General features: G+C 42.0%; 1 protein-coding gene across 2 annotated transcripts in view; it reads right to left on the minus strand.

The window, feature by feature from the left end:
* Positions 1-20544, minus strand: part of VIPR1 (vasoactive intestinal peptide receptor 1) — a 498950-nt gene that overhangs the window by 350190 nt on the left and 128216 nt on the right. For both annotated transcript variants that reach the window (XM_082258025.1, XM_082258024.1), the window contains exon 2: positions 1427-1523. In XM_082258025.1, the coding sequence (XP_082114151.1) occupies positions 1427-1523 (97 nt within the window). The remainder of the gene's footprint in view (positions 1-1426; positions 1524-20544) is intronic.

Consider the following 20544-nt stretch of genomic DNA (forward strand, 5'->3'; position numbering starts at 1 on the left):
AACAGAAAGCCAGCACATCTAATGACAATAGTGGCCACCATGTCACTTTCAGACTCCAGGCACTCCAATGGATCCTTGGGAATCTAGTAAGTTGCCTCTAGCACTTAGTACTCTTCATTTCAAACCACCACGGTGTCCTGCTGGACCCTTGGAGGAAATTACTCAAAAAATTGAAAAGATGAGAGCACCACTCTAGTTTGTACAGTTCATAAAAGGTTTTATACTACAACAAAAGACATTGAGTTTTGGGGACTTAACCCCCCCCCCCCCTCATCAGGGCTTGAAGAGCAATAACCACAGGGTATTACATCAAATTTTACTTAGGACCACCATGCCGCATTCAGGCTCCAGGCACTCTTTTTATGATCCCCATTAGGAGACCGCTTCCCAAATCCATACAGAAGCCAAGTTCAATCAATAACCAAAGATAGGTCCCTGGGCATCTGGTAAGCTGCCTCTCGCACTTAGTACTCATCATATCCTTAGTAGGGTTCAGCGCTACAAAATACCTGCAAGTTCAAAGAACATTTACAACAGCCAACTTTCACAAGGCTAGCCAACATCATTTACCTCTTGTTGAATCCCAGAAAATGCCCAGGAGGCCTCAAAAGCTCTTGCAATGGCCCATTCACATTGGACTTAGCCCACAGTTAGCCCCCTGGATTACTTTGAGAGCCACAACCAGATTCCCTTTTAGCAGCTGAACAGAAAGACAGCACATCCCCGACTCCATACAGAAGCCAAGTTCAATCAACAACCAAGGATGGGTCCCTGGGATTTTGGTAAGCTGCCTCTAGCACTTAGTACTCATCACATCAAACCACCATCCAACCAACCACCGTGGTGTCCTGCTGGACCCTTTGGAGGAGATAAATTAAAATGACTATTGATTCAAGTGTGGCACTTGTTTGTACAGTCCACAAATGGTTTTCCTCTGCAACAAAAGACATTGTTTTGGGGGGCTTAACACCCCCCCCCCCTTTATCAGGGCTTGTGGAGCAATAAGATGGGTGGATACTGTCCCTGACAGGCTGCCTTTGTCCAAGCACCTGCATGACCTGTACTCGACTTTCAGCCCAGATCAATATCCCTCACCCTGTGGTTTTTGCTCTATAAGCCCTGATGAAGAGGAAAGTGCTGAGCCCTTGAAATATGATGTCTTTTGTTGGAGAATAAAATATTTTATTGACCATATGAATTTTGAGTAATCTCCTCCAAGGGTCCAGCAGGACACCACGGTGGTTGGTGAACAGCCTCTGCTCCAGGAACTGCATGCTACATAGAACTTTACAACAAATCACTGCACAGGTTCAGTGCTCCTTTTCTACAAAAAGTCATCATCTCCTAGAGAAGGTTCAGTGCTAAGAAATGCTCAGACACAGGCTGTGATTTCATAAAGGGAGATGCCGACTGTTTTTGGTCTTACCTGCCGTATCATTGGAATAGTCCTCATGGTTGACGCACTCATCGTGCTTGAGTTCAATCTGGTACATAATAGAACATTCTTCCGGAACACAAAGTATCTGCATGAAAAAGAGAGAATATGTTAGCCACAGCTAGATTAGAAGAGGAAGGTCATACTAGCCAACCACTTACTACCACCGATAATCAATGAAGATAATGCATGCCTCGACAAACCCCGGGTGCCAGGTCACATTGGCGACTAGAATTAGCTACCTGGCGCCTGGGGTGCCCTGCAGGAGGTGTCCTGTCCCTTTTTTTTTTTAATTATTGAAAAAAAAAAAAAAAAAAAATATATATATATATATATATATATATATATATATATATATATATATATATATTTTTTTTTTTTTATCATGTCCCTGCAATGCCACAGCCACACAGCCGAAGGCCCCTTTCACACAGGCTGTCTGATCAGGTCCGCCTGTTAGTTTCTCAGGCAGACCTGATCGGACCCTACAGTCTCCTCTATGGAGCGGTAATCTGCCGCCATCTGATCCTGTCCGCCAAAAACAGGCGGATGGTGGTTCTATTTTCTATCCATCCCGTGGATTGGATCAGATGGCATCAGATGGACACAGACAGACGGTCTGTTTCCATCCGATTGCCCTATAGAGGAGAGCGGGGTTCTAGTCGTATTTATGTGTAAATTTAGTATCAGTTTTTTTTTTTTTTTTAAATAAAGCTTGGTTGTTAGTTTCAAAAAAAAAAGGGCTCCTAACTTTTTTTAGCTGGCTCCTAGATTTCAGGCAAATTTGTCAAGCCCTGAGATAATGTAAAATGAACATTTCATACATCATTTATTTATAAAGCTCTGACCTATTCTGTAGTACTGTACAGAGAACATTGTATGACTCCTATCAGTCTCTGCACCACAAGAGCTTACATTCTAATGTCCCAACACAATCACACACTATAAAACAAGTTTTAAAAGCACACACAAAACCCGTATTCGGGAACATAAAAGCAATGTGCCAAATAAAAAAAATCAAATCAAACCACGTCAAGATCTCCTCAATCTCTCACCATATCTGGAACACTCCATGCTTTCCACCACGTCACTTCTGACTGCCGTATAACCCCGCCCGGATGCGTTCGTTTTTGTGACTTCGTCAGACCTACCCCCTATGATGAAGTTGCAAGGACAAAAACGCATTGGATTGTGGTTCTACGGCAGCCAGAAGTGAGGTCGAGTTGGAACCAGAAGTGACGTGGCGGAAGCCACCGAGTGTTCCAGGTATGGACATTTTTTAAAATTTTTACACTTCATGCATTTTAATTTTATTATGGGAATGGTATGTCACAGTGCTACTGCGAGGTGAGAATGATTGCACGCTCTTATTTCAAGCTTCATGAAACACATTTAGTTTGCATTGGTTTAGCCGGTCATCTGTTTTTAGTGTCACATTTAGGTGGTGTTAAACCCATAACCAAATTGTAAAAATTAAAATGAAGGTGTTTGATTTTATATAATATACAGTTTGTGTCAGAAATGTTGGTGCCTAAAAAGTCCCACCACAAAAATGTATTTTCTATATATCATTATTCATTTGGGATGTCAGCACAGGTTCCTCCATGTTTTTTGATATATTGTCATTGGATGTAACCATTCCAAAACTTTGTCCAAAAATAAAAATTGTCCAAAAAAAAAAAAAATAAATTATAAAAAAAAAAAAAGGTTGGGATGTCAGCACAGGTTCCTCCATGTTTTTTTTGATATTGTGCCATTGGATGTAACCATTCCAAACTTTGTCCAAAAATAAAAAATGTCCAAAAAATAAATAAATAAAAAAAAAAGGTTGGGATGTCAGCACAGGTTCCTCCATGTTTTTGACATTGTGCCATTGGATGTAACCATTCCAAACTTTGTCCAAAAATAAAAAATGTCCAAAAAAAAAAAAAAATTAAATTAAAAAAAAAAAAAAAAGGTTGGGATGTCAGCACAGGTTCCTCCATGTTTTTTTGATATTGTGCCATTGGATGTAACCATTCCAAACTATGTCCAAAAATAAAAACTTTGCCCAAAAAGGGGAAATAAAAAAAAAAAAAAAAAAAAGAAGAAAAAAAAAAAAAAAAGGTTCTGCTCTGACCTTTGTACACATCAGAGGTCATATACTACCTGTCTCAGTGATGTACATTAGATCTTTTATTAATGCTGGCTTGCATTTTGCAAAGGCGACAACTGCAATCAGGGCCCAAAGGGACATCTGACCCGAACTGAGAAATCAGCTCCTATTAGCAGAACAGAAGCAAATCCAATGTCGTTGTCTGCCGAAATAGGTAATACACCCAAGACTAGGCGAGATGGACCCCATAGCTAAGACCAGGCTGACTTCCTCAGCATCCATCACCAGCCTAAGAAATGATTCCTCTCCCATGTGGAATGGTGACCCTCTCTCTGGGAGAATCTTTAGGTTACAATGGATAGCAGAGGTAGATAAATTATTCACTACTCAAACAATACAACATGCCAAGAAAATCTCAACACCGCCAGTAACATATTACTAATCCTGTCACTGCAAGACGGCTGATGGAATACTGAAAGGATAAAGGCGTAGAGAAACTAATAGAACCTGAAAAGGTGACACATGAAAGTTGGCATCAAATGGCCATGCAAGATTTTTTCTATTTATTTTGTTTTGTTTTACGTCTACACCTAAAAGTGTAACTCACTTTTTTGTTTTTTGTAGGGGGGGGGGGGGGAATAGCAAATAAAAAAAACCAAAGAAAATAATAATAAAAACAATATATATATAAAAAAACAAATAGAAATATATACACACATATATATATAAAAAAACAAATAGAAATATATATACACATACATACATACATACATACATACATACATATATATATATATATATATATATATATATATATACACATACATACATATATATATATATATATATATATATATATATATATATATATATATATATATATATATATATATATATATACACACACACATACACACATACATACAGTATAAAAAATAAAGGAAATAACAATAATAAAAAAAACAATAAAGCAAGTAATTAAAAAATAAATATATATATATATATATATATATATATATATATTTATTTTTTAATTACTGGCTTTATTGTTTTTTTTTTATTATTGTTATTTATTTCCTTTATTTTTTATACTGTATGTGTGTGTGTATGTATATATATATATATATATATATATATATATATATATATATATATATATATATATATATATATATATATATATACACATATACACACACATACATACACACACACACACACACACACAATCTCACAAAAGTGAGTACACCCCTCACATTTTTGTAAATATTTTATTCTATCTTTTCATGTGACAACACTGAAGAAATGACACTTTGCTACAATGTAAAGTAGTGAGTGTACAGCTTCTATAACAGTGTAAATTTGCTGTCCCCTCAAAATAACTCAACACACAGCCATTAATGTCTAAAAGTGAGTACACCCCTAAGTGACAATGTCCAAATTGGGCCCAATTAGCCATTTTCCCTCTCCGATGTCATGTGACTCGTTAGTGTTACAAGGTCTCAGGTGTGTTAAATTTGGTGTTATCGCGCTCACTCTCTCATACTGGTCACTGGAAGTTCAACATGGCACCTCATGGCAAAGAACTCTCTGAGGATCTGAAAAAAAGAATTATTGCTCCACATAAAGATGGCCTAGGGCCCAGTGATGGCGAACCTTGGCACCCCAGATGTTTTGGAACTACAGTTCCCATTATGCTAATGCACTCTACAGTGTAGTTGAGCATCATGGGAAACATAGTTCCAAAACATCTGGAGTGCCAAGGTTCGCCATCACTGGCCTAGGCTATAAGAAGATTGCCAAGACCCTGAAACTGAGCTGCAGCATGGTGGCCAAGACCATACAGAGGTACATATGTACCTCGATAGTGGTACATGGAGCATCCGATCAAATCCGCCTGAAAAACTGACAGGGGGACCTGATCGGAAAGCCCATGTGAATGTGTGTGGGGGGGGGGGGGGAGATGGGCTTGTGGAATCAACACAAAAGCGCTCTTGCGGACTGCCGGTTGACGCAGCCGAGCCAGCCTGACTTAGTATATCTACCACGGGCAGTCAGCAAGTAGTTAGAACATGTCCATCTAAGACTACCCTGTCCACAGGGTGATAACTTTGCTGTGCAATTCCACTGCAGAACAAACCGTGTTGTCATCCTATTGCAGAAAGTGAAGATATAACAGCACTACTAGCAAGAACAGCATGTAATGAAACTATGTCGGAGGGGAGATGCGCTGTTCATGCTCCAGACAGATGGCATCCTATATGTCATTTTTGATTTTCCCTATGGTTACACTTTGACCTTTAGTAAATTAGTCGCTTATTAGCTGTAGCCATAAACACACTTCAAACAGACCTTATTTTATCATCAGCAAATACAGTTGGGCTAGATCCTCAAGCTTTAAACATTGCGGGCTCTAAGGGCGACTTATAAATACCTCGGATAATCTCTGTCTCTAATTTGTTTGCACACAAAGCAATTAGTTTGTCCGACTATAAACACAGAGTACATGCCGTCTTCTCTGGTTCGCATTTTCATACAATATAAAGAATGTTACTTATTGCTTGTTCAATAACGATAAGTGGACAAGCTGGGACCTGCCTGATTCCTGCATATCTGTCAATATAAACAGTTTGTGTGCGGAAAAGTATTGAGTTACCGGAAAATGTGCGTCGAGGTGAAATGGCGAGGCTTGGAATGGCGCAGCAGGACAGCAAAGTCATTATGTTTCTGATTTTCAAGTCAACATGGAGCGTATCGACTTAGATGGCCAGCAAAACTCTACCCCCCCCCCCTTCTCTAGCTTGATAGAATTTTTATATATATATATATATATATATATATATATATATATATATATATATAGGGTAGGGATGGGTTAGACCGGCCTTTTCAACATAGAAGAACCCTTGAAATAACTTTCCGGTCTCAGGGAACCCCTGCTAAAAATTAACATATCTACCACTCATATACACTATCTCAGGGTTTCTCAACCAGGCTTCCATGGAACCCTAAGGTTCCTCCTGAGGTTTCTAGGGGTTCCTTCAGAAATGTTCCATTGTTCCTTTTAGCTATCAGTTAGGGGGTAATTCTTCCCAATGATGACAAGAGTAAGGAGCATTCTTCCCACTGACTGTCACACTAATATATCAGGAGTTGTAGATTTTTCATTTTTAGCAGGGGTTCTCCGGGACCAAAAATTTATTTCAAGGGTTCTTCTGTGTTAACCACTTAAGCCCCGAAGATTTTACCCCTTTCCTGACCAGGCCCTATTTTGCGATTCGGCACTGCGTGAATTTAACGGACAATTGCGCGGTCGTGCGACGCTGTATCTAAACGAAATTGACGTCCTTTTTTTCCCACCAACAGAGCTTTCTTTTGGTGGTATTTGATCACCTGTGCGATTTTTACTTTTTACGCTATAAGCAAAAAAAGAGCGTAAATTTTGAAAAAATAACAATATTTTTCAAATATTTTTTTTATATGAAATTCCCCCCAAAAAATGTAAAAATCAAAATTTTTTAAACATTTTAGGCCAATTTGTTTTCTGCTACCTATGTTTGGTAAAAAACAGAAATCGCAATAAGCGTATTTTGATTGGTTTGCACAAAAGTTATTGCGTTTACTAACTAAGGGAAAGATTTTTGTCATTTTTGTTGTCTTTTTTTTTTTAACGAGTAATGGCGGCGATCTGCGATTTTTTTTGCGGGACTGCGACATTGCGGCGGACAGATCGGACCCTTGGCTGACATTTTTGGGGTTACCAGTGACATTACTACAGTAATCAGTGCTATAAATATGCACTGTTACTATAAAAAAAATGACACTGGCAGGGAAGGGGTTAACTTTATTGAGAAGGAGGGGTTAAGTGTGTCCCTAGGGGCGTGTTTCTAACTGGAAAGGGGTGTGGCTTTTCCTGTAACAGAGAAATACGATCCTGCATAGCAGAACCGTATGATCTCTGTCATTAGACAGGGAAGAATGGCAGACGGCTTTGTTTACATTAGCCGCCTGCCTTTCTCCCTCTCCACCCGACGATCGCGAGTAACCGGCGGACATCGGGTCCGCCGGTCACACGCGTGGAGATGTTAGGAAGCGAGCGGGGGCGGGAGCGTGCCTCCGGCGGCGCGCGCTCGCCCCTTAGAGCCTCACAGGCGAGCGACGTAGATCTACGTCGCTTTGTCTGTGAGGGGCTGACCGCCGACGTAGATAGTCGTGCGGCGGTCGGCAAGTGGTTAAAAAGGTTGAGAAAAAGCTGCACTATATTACCAAAAGTATTGGGACGCCTGCCTTTACACACACATGGACTTTAATGGCATTCCAGTCTTAGTCCGTAGGGTTCAATATTGAGTTGGCCCACCCTTTGCAGCTATAACAGCTTCAACTCTTCTGGGAAGGCTGTCCACAAGGTTTAGGAGTGTGTCTATGGGAATGTTTGAATGTTCTTCGAAAAGCGCATTCGTGAGGTCAGGCACTGATGTTAGAGAGAAGGCCTGACTCACAGTCTCTGCTCCAATTCATCCCAAAGGTTTTCATTCAAGTTGAGGTCAGGATTCTGTGCAGGCCAGTAAAGTTCCTCCACCCCAAACTCACTCATCCATGTCTTTATGGGCCTTGCTGGTCTAAAAAAAAAAAAAAAATTTTGATCACTTTTATTGCTGTCACAAGGAATGCAAACATCCCTTGTGACAGTAATATGCAGTGACAGGTACTCTTTATGGAGGGAGCGGGGGTCTAAAAGACCCAAAACCCCTCCACTGCACTTAAATGCATTCAAAATGCCAAGTTTGGCTGTTTTGAATGCTGTCTTTTTTTTTAAATCTGGCGCCTTTAAGGCCCCAGTACCCGGAAGAGATGTTGGGTTTTTAAATTGGAGACCCGATCAGAGCTGAATTCGGCTTTGTTCAGGTCTTTGGCCAGCCAGCGGACGTGCCGGCTGGTCGCTCGGGTCTCCTGGTGGGACGAGACACCCAGGTGAGTCGTGAAAGGCGTCAGGAAGGGGAGGGGGGTGTCCCCCCCCCCCGCTCCTTGTAATGAAAAGTTGTTTGGTTGTTTTTTCACATATGCCTAGTGCAAACAGTTAGGACAAGAAACACATTAACCGTTCAATTTATCGTTCATTCGGCACAAAATTTCCAAACTTGTTCTTATTTTTTTCGGCTCAAAAACACCACAACCGATCACCGATTTGTAACTATTAACTGGCCGAAAAACGAAAGAACTGTCCAAATGACCGAATTTTGGCCAATTTTTAATATAGTGTATGGCCAGCATAAGCCTTTTTCTGACACTTGTTGCTTACAAGTTAAAATCAGTAATTTGTTTCTAGAACCCCAAAATTATATATATATATATATATATATATATATATATATATATATATATATATATATATATATACACACACACACACATACATATATATATTCCATATACACACACATAATATATATATATATATATATATATATATACACATATACATACACACACACACACGCATATGTATATATCTATACAGTATATACACACATACATATACACACACACATATATATATATATATATATATATATATATATACACACACACACACACACACACACATTTTATATATATATATATATATATATATATATATATATATATATATATATATATATATATATATATATATATATATATATATATATATATATATATATATATATATATACATACACACACATATACACATATACACAGTGCCTTGCGAAAGTATTCGGCCCCCTTGAACTTTGCAACCTTTTGCCACATTTCAGGCTTCAAACATAAAGATATAAAATTTTAATTTTTTGTGAAGAATCATCAACAAGTGGGACACAATCATGAAGTGGAACTAAATTTATTGGATATTTCAAACTTTGTTAACAAATAAAAAACTGAAAAACTGGGCGTGCAAAATTATTCAGCCCCTTTACTTTCAGTGCAGCAAACTCTCTCCAGAAGTTCAGTGAGGATCTCTGAATGATCCAATGTTGACCTAAATGACTAATGATGATAAATAGAATCCACCTGTGTGTAATCAAGTCTCTGTATAAATGCACCTGCACTGTGATAGTCTCAGAGGTCTGTTTAAAGCGCAGAGAGCATCATGAAGAACAAGGAACACACCAGGCAGGTCCGAGATACTGTTGTGGAGAAGTTTAAAGCCGGATTTGGATACAAAAAGATTTCCCAAGCTTTAAACATCCCAAGGAGCACTGTGCAAGCGATATTGGAATGGAAGGAGTATCAGAGCACTGCAAATCTACGAAGACCTGGCCGTCCCTCTAAACTTTCAGCTCATACAAGGAGAAGACTGATCAGAGATGCAGCCAAGAGGCCCATGATCACTCTGGATGAACTGCAGAGATCTACAGCTGAGGTGGGAGACTCTGTCCATAGGACAACAATCAGTCGTATACTGCACAAATCTGGCCTTTATGGAAGAGTGGCAAGAAGAAAGCCATTTCTTAAAGATTTCCATAAAAAGTGTCGTTTAAAGTTTACCACAAGCCACCTGGGAGACACCAAACATGTGGAAGAAGGTGCTCTAGTCAGATGAAACCAAAATCAAACTTTTTGGCAACAATGCAAAACGTTATGTTTGGCGTAAAAGCAACACAGCTCATCACCCTGAACACACCATCCCCACTGTCAAACATGGTGGTGGGAGCATCATGGTTTGGGCCTGCTTTTCTTCAGCAGGGACAGGGAAGATGGTTAAAATTGATGGGAAGATGGATGGAGCCAAATACAGGACCATTCTGGAAGAAAACCTGATGGAGTCTGCAAAAGACCTGAGACTGGGACGGAGATTTGTCTTCCAACAAGACAATGATCCAAAACATAAAGCAAAATCTACAATGGAATGGTTCACAAATAAACATATCCAGGTGTTAGAATGGCCAAGTCTAAGTCCAGACCTGAATCCAATCGAGAATCTGTGTAAAGAACTGAAAACTGCTGTTCACAAACGCTCTCCATCCAACCTCACTGAGCTCGAGCTGTTTTGCAAGGAGGAATGGGCAAAAATTTCAGTCTCTCGATGTGCAAAACTGATAGAGACATACCCCAAGCGACTTACAGCTGTAATCGCAGCAAAAGGTGGCGCTACAAAGTATTAACTTAAGGGGGCTGAATAATTTTGCACGCTCAATTTTTCAGTTTTTTATTTGTTAAAAAGTTTGAAATATCCAATAAATTTCGTTCCACTTCATGATTGTGTCCCACTTGTTGTTGATTCTTCACAAAAAATTACAGTTTTATATCTTTATGTTTGAAGCCTGAAATGTGGCAAAAAGTAGAAAAGTTCAAGGGGGCCGAATACTTTCGCAAGGCACTGTATATATATATATATATATATATATATACACACACATATATATACATACACATATATATATGTAAGCTTGCTATGGGAGCACCCAAGCCAGCCATGTGTCCATTCAGACACGGAGCTGCTATTCGGCCCCGCCACCTTTCTCTCCTGATTGGCTCACTGACTGAAAGCCATGAGAGCCAATGGCGCAGTGGCTGTATCTCAGCCAATCAGGAGGGAGAGTCCCTGGACAGCCGAGGGACTCGTGGACATCGCTGGACAGAGAGGGGGCTCAGGGAAGTATTAGGGGGTGCTGGGGAGGCTGCTGCACACAGAAGGCGTTTTAGCATAGAATGCACCTTCTGACTTTACAACTCCTTTACCTATACCAGACACACGATTCAAAAAGTTAAGAAATATGCAAGTCTCATTTTTATAGCTGCAAGAAGGCAAACAGAGAAGATTCCGTCCTGGCATGGCATTTTGCAGTGAACTCGGCCAGGGATCACACAGAAGGTAAATATTTGCTGTGTACAAAAAAAATTATATTATTGACTTTTCTCGAAATCAATACAGGATTTTCGGCGATATCTGCTTGTCAAACAAAAACACAGGAAGGCAATTACACAAAATTAATTTCCTCACATGCGTAATTAAATGGAAAAAAAAAAAAAACCCACAGAAGGTAGCGCTGCAGCCAAAGAAGTCTGATCCTGGAAATTCTGGAGGAGTCGCTTAGGACAACAAGAACCCTGGTGGCGCTCTGTCCCCAATCCTCCGCAGATCTCCCAGGTTTTGGCAAAATATCTTCAGACATTTCCTTGATTCTGGATATCGATTAGAGGCTTAACCACTTCACCCCCGGAAGGTTTTACCCCTTAATGACCAGGCCATTTTTTGAGATTCGGCACTGTGTTGCTTTAACTGACAATTGCGCGGTTGTGCGACGCTGTACCCAAATACAATTGATGTCCTTTTTTTCCCACAAATAGAACTTTCTTTTGTTGGTATTTCATCACCTCTGTGGTTTTTCCTTTTTGCGCTATAAACAAAAAAAGAGCGATAATTTTGAAAAAGCAATATTTTCTACTTTCTGCTACAAAACATTCCCAATAAAAACATTTTAACCACTTAAGCCCCGGAAGATTTTACCCTCTTCCTGAACAGGGCCTATTTTGCGATTCGGCACTGCGTGACTTTAACGGGCAATTGGCGCGGTCGTGCGACGCTGTACAAAAACGAATTTGACGCCCTTTTTTTCCCACAAACAGAGCTTTCTTTTGGTGGTATTTGATCACCTCTGCGCTTTTCATTTTTTGCGCTATTAATAAAAGAAGAGTGAAAATTTTGCGAAAAAACTGACATTTTCTACTTTGACAGTTAAAAAATATCCAATATATTCAATTTTGTCATATATTTAGCTATATGTGTTTGACAAAAAAATTCTCAATGAGCATATTTTTAACAGCTTTAAGACCGGAAGATTTTACCCCATTAAGTTAGAGACCTTGCGCTCCTCCACCTTCCATTTGAGAATGCCTCATAGATGCTCAATAGGGTTTAGGTCTGGCAACAAAAGTGAGTACACCCCTAAGTGAAAATGTCCAAATTGGGCCCAAAGTGTCAATATTTTGTGTGGCCACCATTATTTTCCAGCACTGCCTTAACCCTCTTGGGCATGGAGTTCACCAGAGCTTCACAGGTTGCCACTGGAGTCCTCTTCCACTCCTCCATGACGACATCACAGAGCTGGTGGATGAAGAGCTACAAGTCCCAGCATGAACCCTTGAGATCTAAGGATTTAACCCCCCAAAAGTGAAGGATTACAAGTCCCAGGATGAACCCCTGAGATCTGAGGATCTAACCCCCCCCCCCCCATAAAGTGAGGGACTGCAGGTCCCACCACCACAAACCCCTAAGAGCTGAGGATGGGACCTCCCCTCCACACCCAACTAGTGAAGAACTACAAGTCCCCTGATGAACCCTTGCGATCAAAGAATGTGACCCCCCCCCCCCCAAAAGGTTTCAGTAGTTGGACTTGGACTGCAATTCATATTCTTTTTTAATATAATACTGTTTTTAAAAATGTTGAAGTTTTATTTTTTTTTGGAGGGGGAAGAGGGCTGGTCTTGCCTAGGGCGCATAATAGTCTAGCAATGGCCCTGCATTCAACATGGAATACTGAGGACATCCAGAGGTGGGACTGCAGTTGGCGGTGCCGGGGAGGAGGTACGGCAAGCCGAGCCCCATTCTTTTTTTTTTTTAGCCCTGCTGAGGGAGCGTTTTAAAAATTAAACAATTAGCTCAGAGTTGGGCGTTAAGGAAACCCAAGTGGACTTTGCCAGGTTTTAGCACTGCTGCAGTATTTGCTGGAAGGCGATAGACCTTCACGGTTTCCGCTTGTTGGCTGGAGATGCAGAACACCCTCCTGGAAATCTAATTGAAAAACATACCCTTCGCTTTAGAATACCAATCACAGGCGCGGGTCATTCAGAGCTTCTACTGCAGCATTTAAATACAAATATTTCATTCAATTTGTCTTTTCTTTTCTTTCGCTGGCAGGGAGGTCACTGCAGACTGACAGCAGCAACCAGCTGCCTTGGCAGCGATTGTTCGGAGCCGGTGGCCTCTTGCTTTGCGTTGGCGTGTAACTGGCAGTCATTTGCTACCAGCTCAATGCCTTCATGTCCATGCCACCCACTGCTTTAATTCAGTCAATGAGAATGCAGTTTTAATGCCATGTTTCCATACAGGCTAATTGTTTTGCAGGATTTCAATACTAATGCAAGGTAATGGCATATGTGAAAGCAAGCCTGGAATAACCTCACGTCCGCAGCTGGAGAAGTTTTACATTCAGCAAAAAAGAGCCATAAAGATCTCAGCTTTAAAGAGAACCAGGTAGAGCTGCACAATTCTGGATAAAACGAGAATCACTATTTTTTTGCTTAGAATAAAGATCAGGATTCTCGGCGTAACATTATCTTTCATATTATACAAAAAATGGGGATAACTTTACTGCACAGTTTTTTTATTTTTTTTAATTCAATGAAGTGTATTTTTCCCCAAAAATTGATTTTGAAAGACCACTGCGCTAATACAGTGTGACAACGACCACCATTTTATGCTCTAGGGTCTCTGCTAAAAAAAAAAAAAAAAAAAAAGATATTTCATCCATCTCTCTTATATATATATATATATATATATATATATATATATATATATATATATATATATATATACACATACATACACACACACACACACATACATATATATATATATATATATATATATATATATATATATATATATATATATATATATATATATATATATACACACAGTGCATTGCGAAAGTATTCGGCCCCCTTGAACTTTTTTGACCTTTTGCCACATTTCAGGCTTCAAACATAAAGATATAAAACTGTAATTTTTTTTTGAAGAATCAACAACAAGTGGGACACAATCATGAAGTGGAACAAAATGTGTTGGATATTTCAAACTTTTGTAACAAATAAAAAACTGAAAAATTGGGCGTGCAAAATTATTCAGCCCCTTTACTTTCAGTGCAGCAAACTCTCTTCAGAGGTTCAGTGAGGATCTCTGAATGATCCAATGTTGACCTAAATGACAAATGATGATAAATAGAATCCACCTGTGTGTAATCAAGTTTCCGTATAAATGCACCTGCACTGTGATAGTCTCAGAGGTCCCTTTAAAGTGCAGAGAGCATCATGAAGAACAAGGAAAACACCAGGCAGGTCCGAGATACTGTTGTGGAGATGTTTAAAGACGAATTTGGATACAAAAAGATTTCCCAAGCTTTAAACATCCCAAGGAGCACTGTGCAAGCGATAATATTGAAATGAAAGGAGTATCAGACCACTGCAAATCTACGAAGACCTGGCCGTCCCTCTAAACTTTCAGCTCATACAAGGAGAAGACTGATCAGAGATGCAGCCAAGAGGCCCATGATCACTCTGGATGAACTGCAGAGATCTACAGCTGAGGTGGGAGACTCTGTCCATAGGACAACAATCAGTCGTATACTGCACAAATCTGTCCTTTATGGAAGAGTGGCAAGAAGAAAGCCATTTCTTGAAGATATCCATAAAAAGTGTCATTTAAAATTTGCCACAAGCCACCTGGGAGACACCAAACATGTGGAAGAAGGTGCTCTGGTCAGATGAAACCAAAATCAAACTTTTTGGCAACAATGCAAAACGTTATGTTTGGCGTAAAAGCAACACAGCTCATCACCCTGAACACACCATCCCCACTGTCAAACATGGTGGTGGCAGCATCATGGTTTGGGCCTGCTTTTCTTCAGCAGGGACAGAGAAGATGGTTAAAATTGATGGGAAGATGGATGGAGCCAAATACAGGACCATTCTGGAAGAAAACCTGATGGAGTCTGCAAAAGACCCGAGACTGGGACGGAGATTTGTCTTCCAACAAGACAATGATCCAAAACATAAAGCAAAATCTACAATGGAATGGTGCACAAATAAACATATCCAGGTGTTAGAATGGCCAAGTCAATGTCCAGACTTGAATCCAATCGAGAATCTGTGGAAAGAACTGAAAACTGCTGTTCACAAACGCTCTCCATCCAACCTCACTGAGCTCGAGCGGTTTTGCAAGGAGGAATGGGCAAAAATTTCAGTCTCTCGTTGTGCAAAACTGATAGAGACATACCCCAAGCGACTTACAGCTGTAATCGAAGCAAAAGGTGGCGCTACAAAGTATTAACTTAAGGGGGCTGAATAATTTTGCACGCCCAATTTTTCAGTTTTTTTATTTGTTAAAAAAGTTTGAAATATCCAATAAATTTTGTTCCACTTCATGATTGTGTCCCACTTGTTGTTGATTCTTCACAAAAAATTACAGTTTTATATCTTTGTTTGAAGCCTGAAATGTGGCAAAAGGTCAAAAAGTTCAAGGGGGCCGAATACTTTCGCAATGCACTGTACACACACACACACACACACATACACACATATATATATAAATGGATTTTTGTAAAATCTTACCGTAAAATCCTTTTCTCTTAGCTCATTGACAGACGTAGTCCTCGGTGATACACCACCTTCGGGTTATGTTGCCTCCACAGGAGCAGGACTAGACAGGAAATTAAAAAGCTCTGGCCACACCCTAGGGGCAGTCCCAGAGGGTATATCCTCTCTCTCTCTGCCTCAGCAAATCAGTTATGTGAAAAAGCAGTCTTTAGAGATTTTAACCCAACTCAAAAAAACAGAGGGGCGGGGACTACGTCTGTCAATGAGCTAAGAGAAAAGGATTTTACGGTAAGATTTTACAAAAATCCATTTTTCTCTAGCGCTCATTGACAGACGTAGTCCTCGGTGATACACCACCTTCGGGACGTCCCAGAGCAGTATCACAACTGAGGGGTGGGAAAATGGAAATCAAATCCCAATCTAGAAGGCCCAACCGGTGCCAACTAGAAGTTTACAATGCTCATCCTTAATGATGAGACTCAACAAAAAAAGAGAAAACAATTTTTTTTTTTTTTTCAAACAGAAAAAAACCCTCGAGGTAGACCACCGGTCTCCTCAAATTGCGGCCTGCAAAACCTTGCGGCCAAATGAGGCATCCGCCGATGCCGTCACATCAATTTTATAGAATTTTGTAAAGGTATGTACTGACGACCAGGTGGCCGCCTTACATACCTGGACCACTGACGCCTGATGGCGAAAGGCCCAGGAAGTACTGAGCGCTCGAGTGGAGTGCGCCCTAACAGGGAACGGAGGACTCTGACCCTTAATAGAATAAGCCTGTACCACCGTCTGTCTAATCCATTTGGCAATGGTCGCGGCAGATGCAGGCAAACCCTTTCTGGGGCCATCCGTGATCACAAAAAGTGAATCCGTCTTACGGAATGATTCCGTAGCTTTCAGGTATACCCTGATTGCCCGAACCACATCTAAGGAATGCAACGCATGTTCCCGATGATGCTTGGGCTGAGGACACAAGGAAGGTAGTACAATATCTTCATTCAGATGAAAATCTGAAACCACCTTAGGAAGAAAAGATGGCTTAGGATGAAGTACTACCTTATCCCTATGAATCACTAGGTATGGGGACTGGCATGATAATGCAGCCAGTTCTGACACCCTGCGAGCAGAAGTAATAGCCACCAAGAAGGCCACTTTCTGGGATAAAGTAAGCAAGGAAATCTCCCTGATGTTTTCAAAAGGAGGTTTCTGTAGAACCGACAAAACCAAATTAAGATCCCAAGGCGGTAAGGGCGCGCGGACTGGAGGAGCCAGGTGCCGCACCCCCTGGATGAAATTCCGCACCAAGGATTTGGTAGCTAAAGGCTTCTGAAAGAAGATTGCTAATGCTGAAACTTGACCCTTGATGGTGCTCAAGGCTAGCTTCTGCTCAACCCCTTGTTGCAAAAAGGCCAATATTCGAGACACCGAATAGGTACGTGGAGGAAATTCGCACCACGCAATATAAGTTTTCCATGTGTGATAATAGACTTTGCTGGAAGTCGCTTTCCTTGCTTTAATAAGGGTAGGAATGACTGAAGCTGACAAACCTCTGTCCTTCAGTTCTTGGGTCTCAATGGCCAGGCCATTAAACCCAGCGACTGTAAAGCATGATGGTAAATTGGTCCTTGAGACCACAGACACTCCCTGAGACGAAGTTCCCACGGAACGTCTACGACTAACATGTCCAAGTCGGCCAGGCCGGCTTGAGGAGGCCAGCCTAGAATTTCTAGGACCACTGGCGCTGATTGCATCTGAACCAGGCGTCCCTAGAGGTATCTGGCCCCGACCATCCGAGAAAGTCTGGTCGTTTTCTGTTCCCACACATTTATCAGATACCTGATAGTTATCAGGAAAGGTGATCTTTTCTGGTTGAACCTCAGGGACCGAAGTCACCCGACTAGAGGCTACTTGGCCTACCTGGTCAACCAGATCCGATTCCTGTGAGGTATCGGGACTAATCTTAGGAAAAGGTAAAGGAAAAGATCTATTCAGGGAACGGTAATTACCGCTTCCTGTAGTACTTAAATGTTGGAAGGGAAGAATCGCACCGGTAGCAGTGGTTGATGCTCGATCTAATGTCCTGAATACCGGTGAAAACGTCCCCCCACCCTGAAACCGGGTGGGGGCGCACCTTCAGGCTGTGTACTCCTTTGCTTCGGGTTTGGCTGGGTTGGTCCTTTGCTTGTCCGACCAGCCCCTCTTGAACCCTCCTGGAGGAGTCTTGCCTTTCCCGCTAGTACCAGCCGGGCGCCCTTTATGGGCGGTAAAGAAAGGTCCTCGCTTGTTGCGAGGTCCCTTAGCTTTAGCAGCCTGTGGCAAAAAAGTGCTCTTGCCCCCAGTGGCATCCTTGATGATTTCATCTAGGTTGGCCCCAAATAGACGATTCCCCTGAAAGGGGAGATTCGTCAAGGTCTTCTTGGAACCTAGGTCAGCTGACCAGCATTTTAACCACAGCACACGTCTGAGGATCACCGCTGTCTTAGATGCATGCCCTAATAAGGGAGTAGTGTCCAAGGCTGCGTCACAGATAAACTGTAGCCCTTGTATAATCTGTTCCATCAAATCAGATGTCTCCTGGGGAATATCTTTTCCCCTAAGATCTTGGCGTACCATTTTCGCCCATTCCGTAAGTGTCTGGGAAACTAGACCAATAACAATTACTGGTCTAAAAGCTGACCCTATCAGAGAGAAGATGGTGCGGGACTCTGCTTCCATCTTTCGATCCACCGGATCCTTAAAGGACGAAGTGTCCTCCACTGGAATAACCGTGGCTTTATTCAGCCTGGAAATAGGCGGATCCACGACTGGTGGTACCGTCCATTTCTTAATGATGGATTCCTCAAACGGATAGCGTCTAGCAATACGCTTGGAAATAGTAAAGGTACGTTTAGAATGCTCCCATTCTCCTTTAATCTGATTACCGAAACATTTAGGTACAGGAAAAGCCTTCATCGTCTTGATGGGCTTATTAGTACCAAAAGGAATCTCTGTTTCAGTTGCCTCTGCCGGTAAAGCCTCAAGTTTTAAGGTTTCCTGCACTGCCACAACTAGTGCGTCCACCAATGCTTCTTCCTGAATAATAGCAGGAGAAGAAGCGTCCTCCTCACTGTCTGAGGGGGCTTTACCTGGGATAACAGCCCTTGCAGAGGAACCTGCAACTGCCGTGACCACCTCTGAATCTGAGTCAGAGGTGTCAGATGGTATAGGGGTAGGCGGGGGTCGCTTCCTTGACCCCCGTCCCTGACAGGCCGCCTCCACCCGAGCCACCATAGACTCCAAAATTGCTGTAAATGACTCTATACTCTGTGCACCGGCGGGTCCCGTGGCCCCCTCGAGGGAAACAGGTGGGGGAATATGTGTGGCAGGGTCCATGATAACTCCAGTTACTTCCTGGATAATATAATTCAAAAATAAAACTTTTATTTTTTTTTTTTTTCGACCCCCAGCGCCACAAAAGCCCCTTAGTGTTACCTGCTAGGGATCCCTATCGATCGAGAGAGAGAGAGATAAACCCCCAGGCTCACCACTTGATGCTCAGAGTTTAACTGCAACAGGTTACAGCGCTGTCTTAACAAACAGGAAGTCTTTTGGCTGGCTGCCCAGGAAGAAAGGAGGCGGCTCCGCCCCTCTGTACGCCTTCCGGCGCCTCCCCCAAGCTCCACGAGGTGTTTGGATCACCTCAAACATGGCCGCCCCCATGCTGGAGACACGAGGCTACGCCAAAATGGCGGCTCGTGCGATCCAGCAAAAAAAATGGCGGCGGCCCGTACTGAATAGCGGTGTGCTGCAGGGCACACAACACTCTCACTGCATGGGGATATGGCGTGGTTGGCGGTACCGGCCCTGGCGGACCGCATGGCCGTTCGGGAGGCCTGCTGATAGCTGGAGATCTGATTAGGAAGGCAGTCTACATGTCCGTGGCTTCTGACTGGTAGGTAGCTTATTCTTAACCCATAAGATTCCCAGAATGCCACAGATTACATCTTTAAAACATGTATACAATTAGATTGTTAGCTCCCAAACCAAGCCTCCTGGCTTTTTGCACACATAAAATCACACTCAAAGTAGGAGGATCTGTGTCATGTTGTAGGATAGAAAGGGACTCTATCTTACCATACAGAGAGGGGCCCGCGTTCACCACAAAACCCATCAGGGGGAAAGGGGGAACATACTACTCACCATACCGGAACCAGGCGGGCACCAACTCCTGACAGTACCCCTCTCCACCGGGGCGGGAGGGCTGTCGACCGATACGGACGCCGTGACTCATGGTCTTTGGCGTTTCAGCGAGACGTTTAACTCGCGTGGACAGTCCTTTAATGGGACTTTGTCGCGGCCGACCCAGCACGGAGCTATGGCCTGCACGCGCTCGTAGGCTGAACTGGGGTGACCACCGGATCTCAACATCCAGCCCGTCGCCCAGTTCAGCTTTCTTGCTTGAAGATCTCACAGGAACACTGGAGAAAAAAGCTGTCCAAAAAAATCCTTTAAGAAAAAATTCTTGCCAGGACCTAAGATCCCAGCAAGGTATCTAGGTCCTTACTCCTAACTAGACAGAAAATAACTGATTTGCTGAGGCAGAGAGAGAGAGGATATACCCTCTGGGACTGCCCCTGGGGTGTGGCCAGAGCTTTTTAATTTCCTGTCTAGTCCTGCT

This window comes from Pelophylax lessonae (assembly GCF_965119305.1).
Source record: "Pelophylax lessonae genome assembly, chromosome: 5".
Classification (NCBI taxonomy): domain Eukaryota; kingdom Metazoa; phylum Chordata; class Amphibia; order Anura; family Ranidae; genus Pelophylax; species Pelophylax lessonae.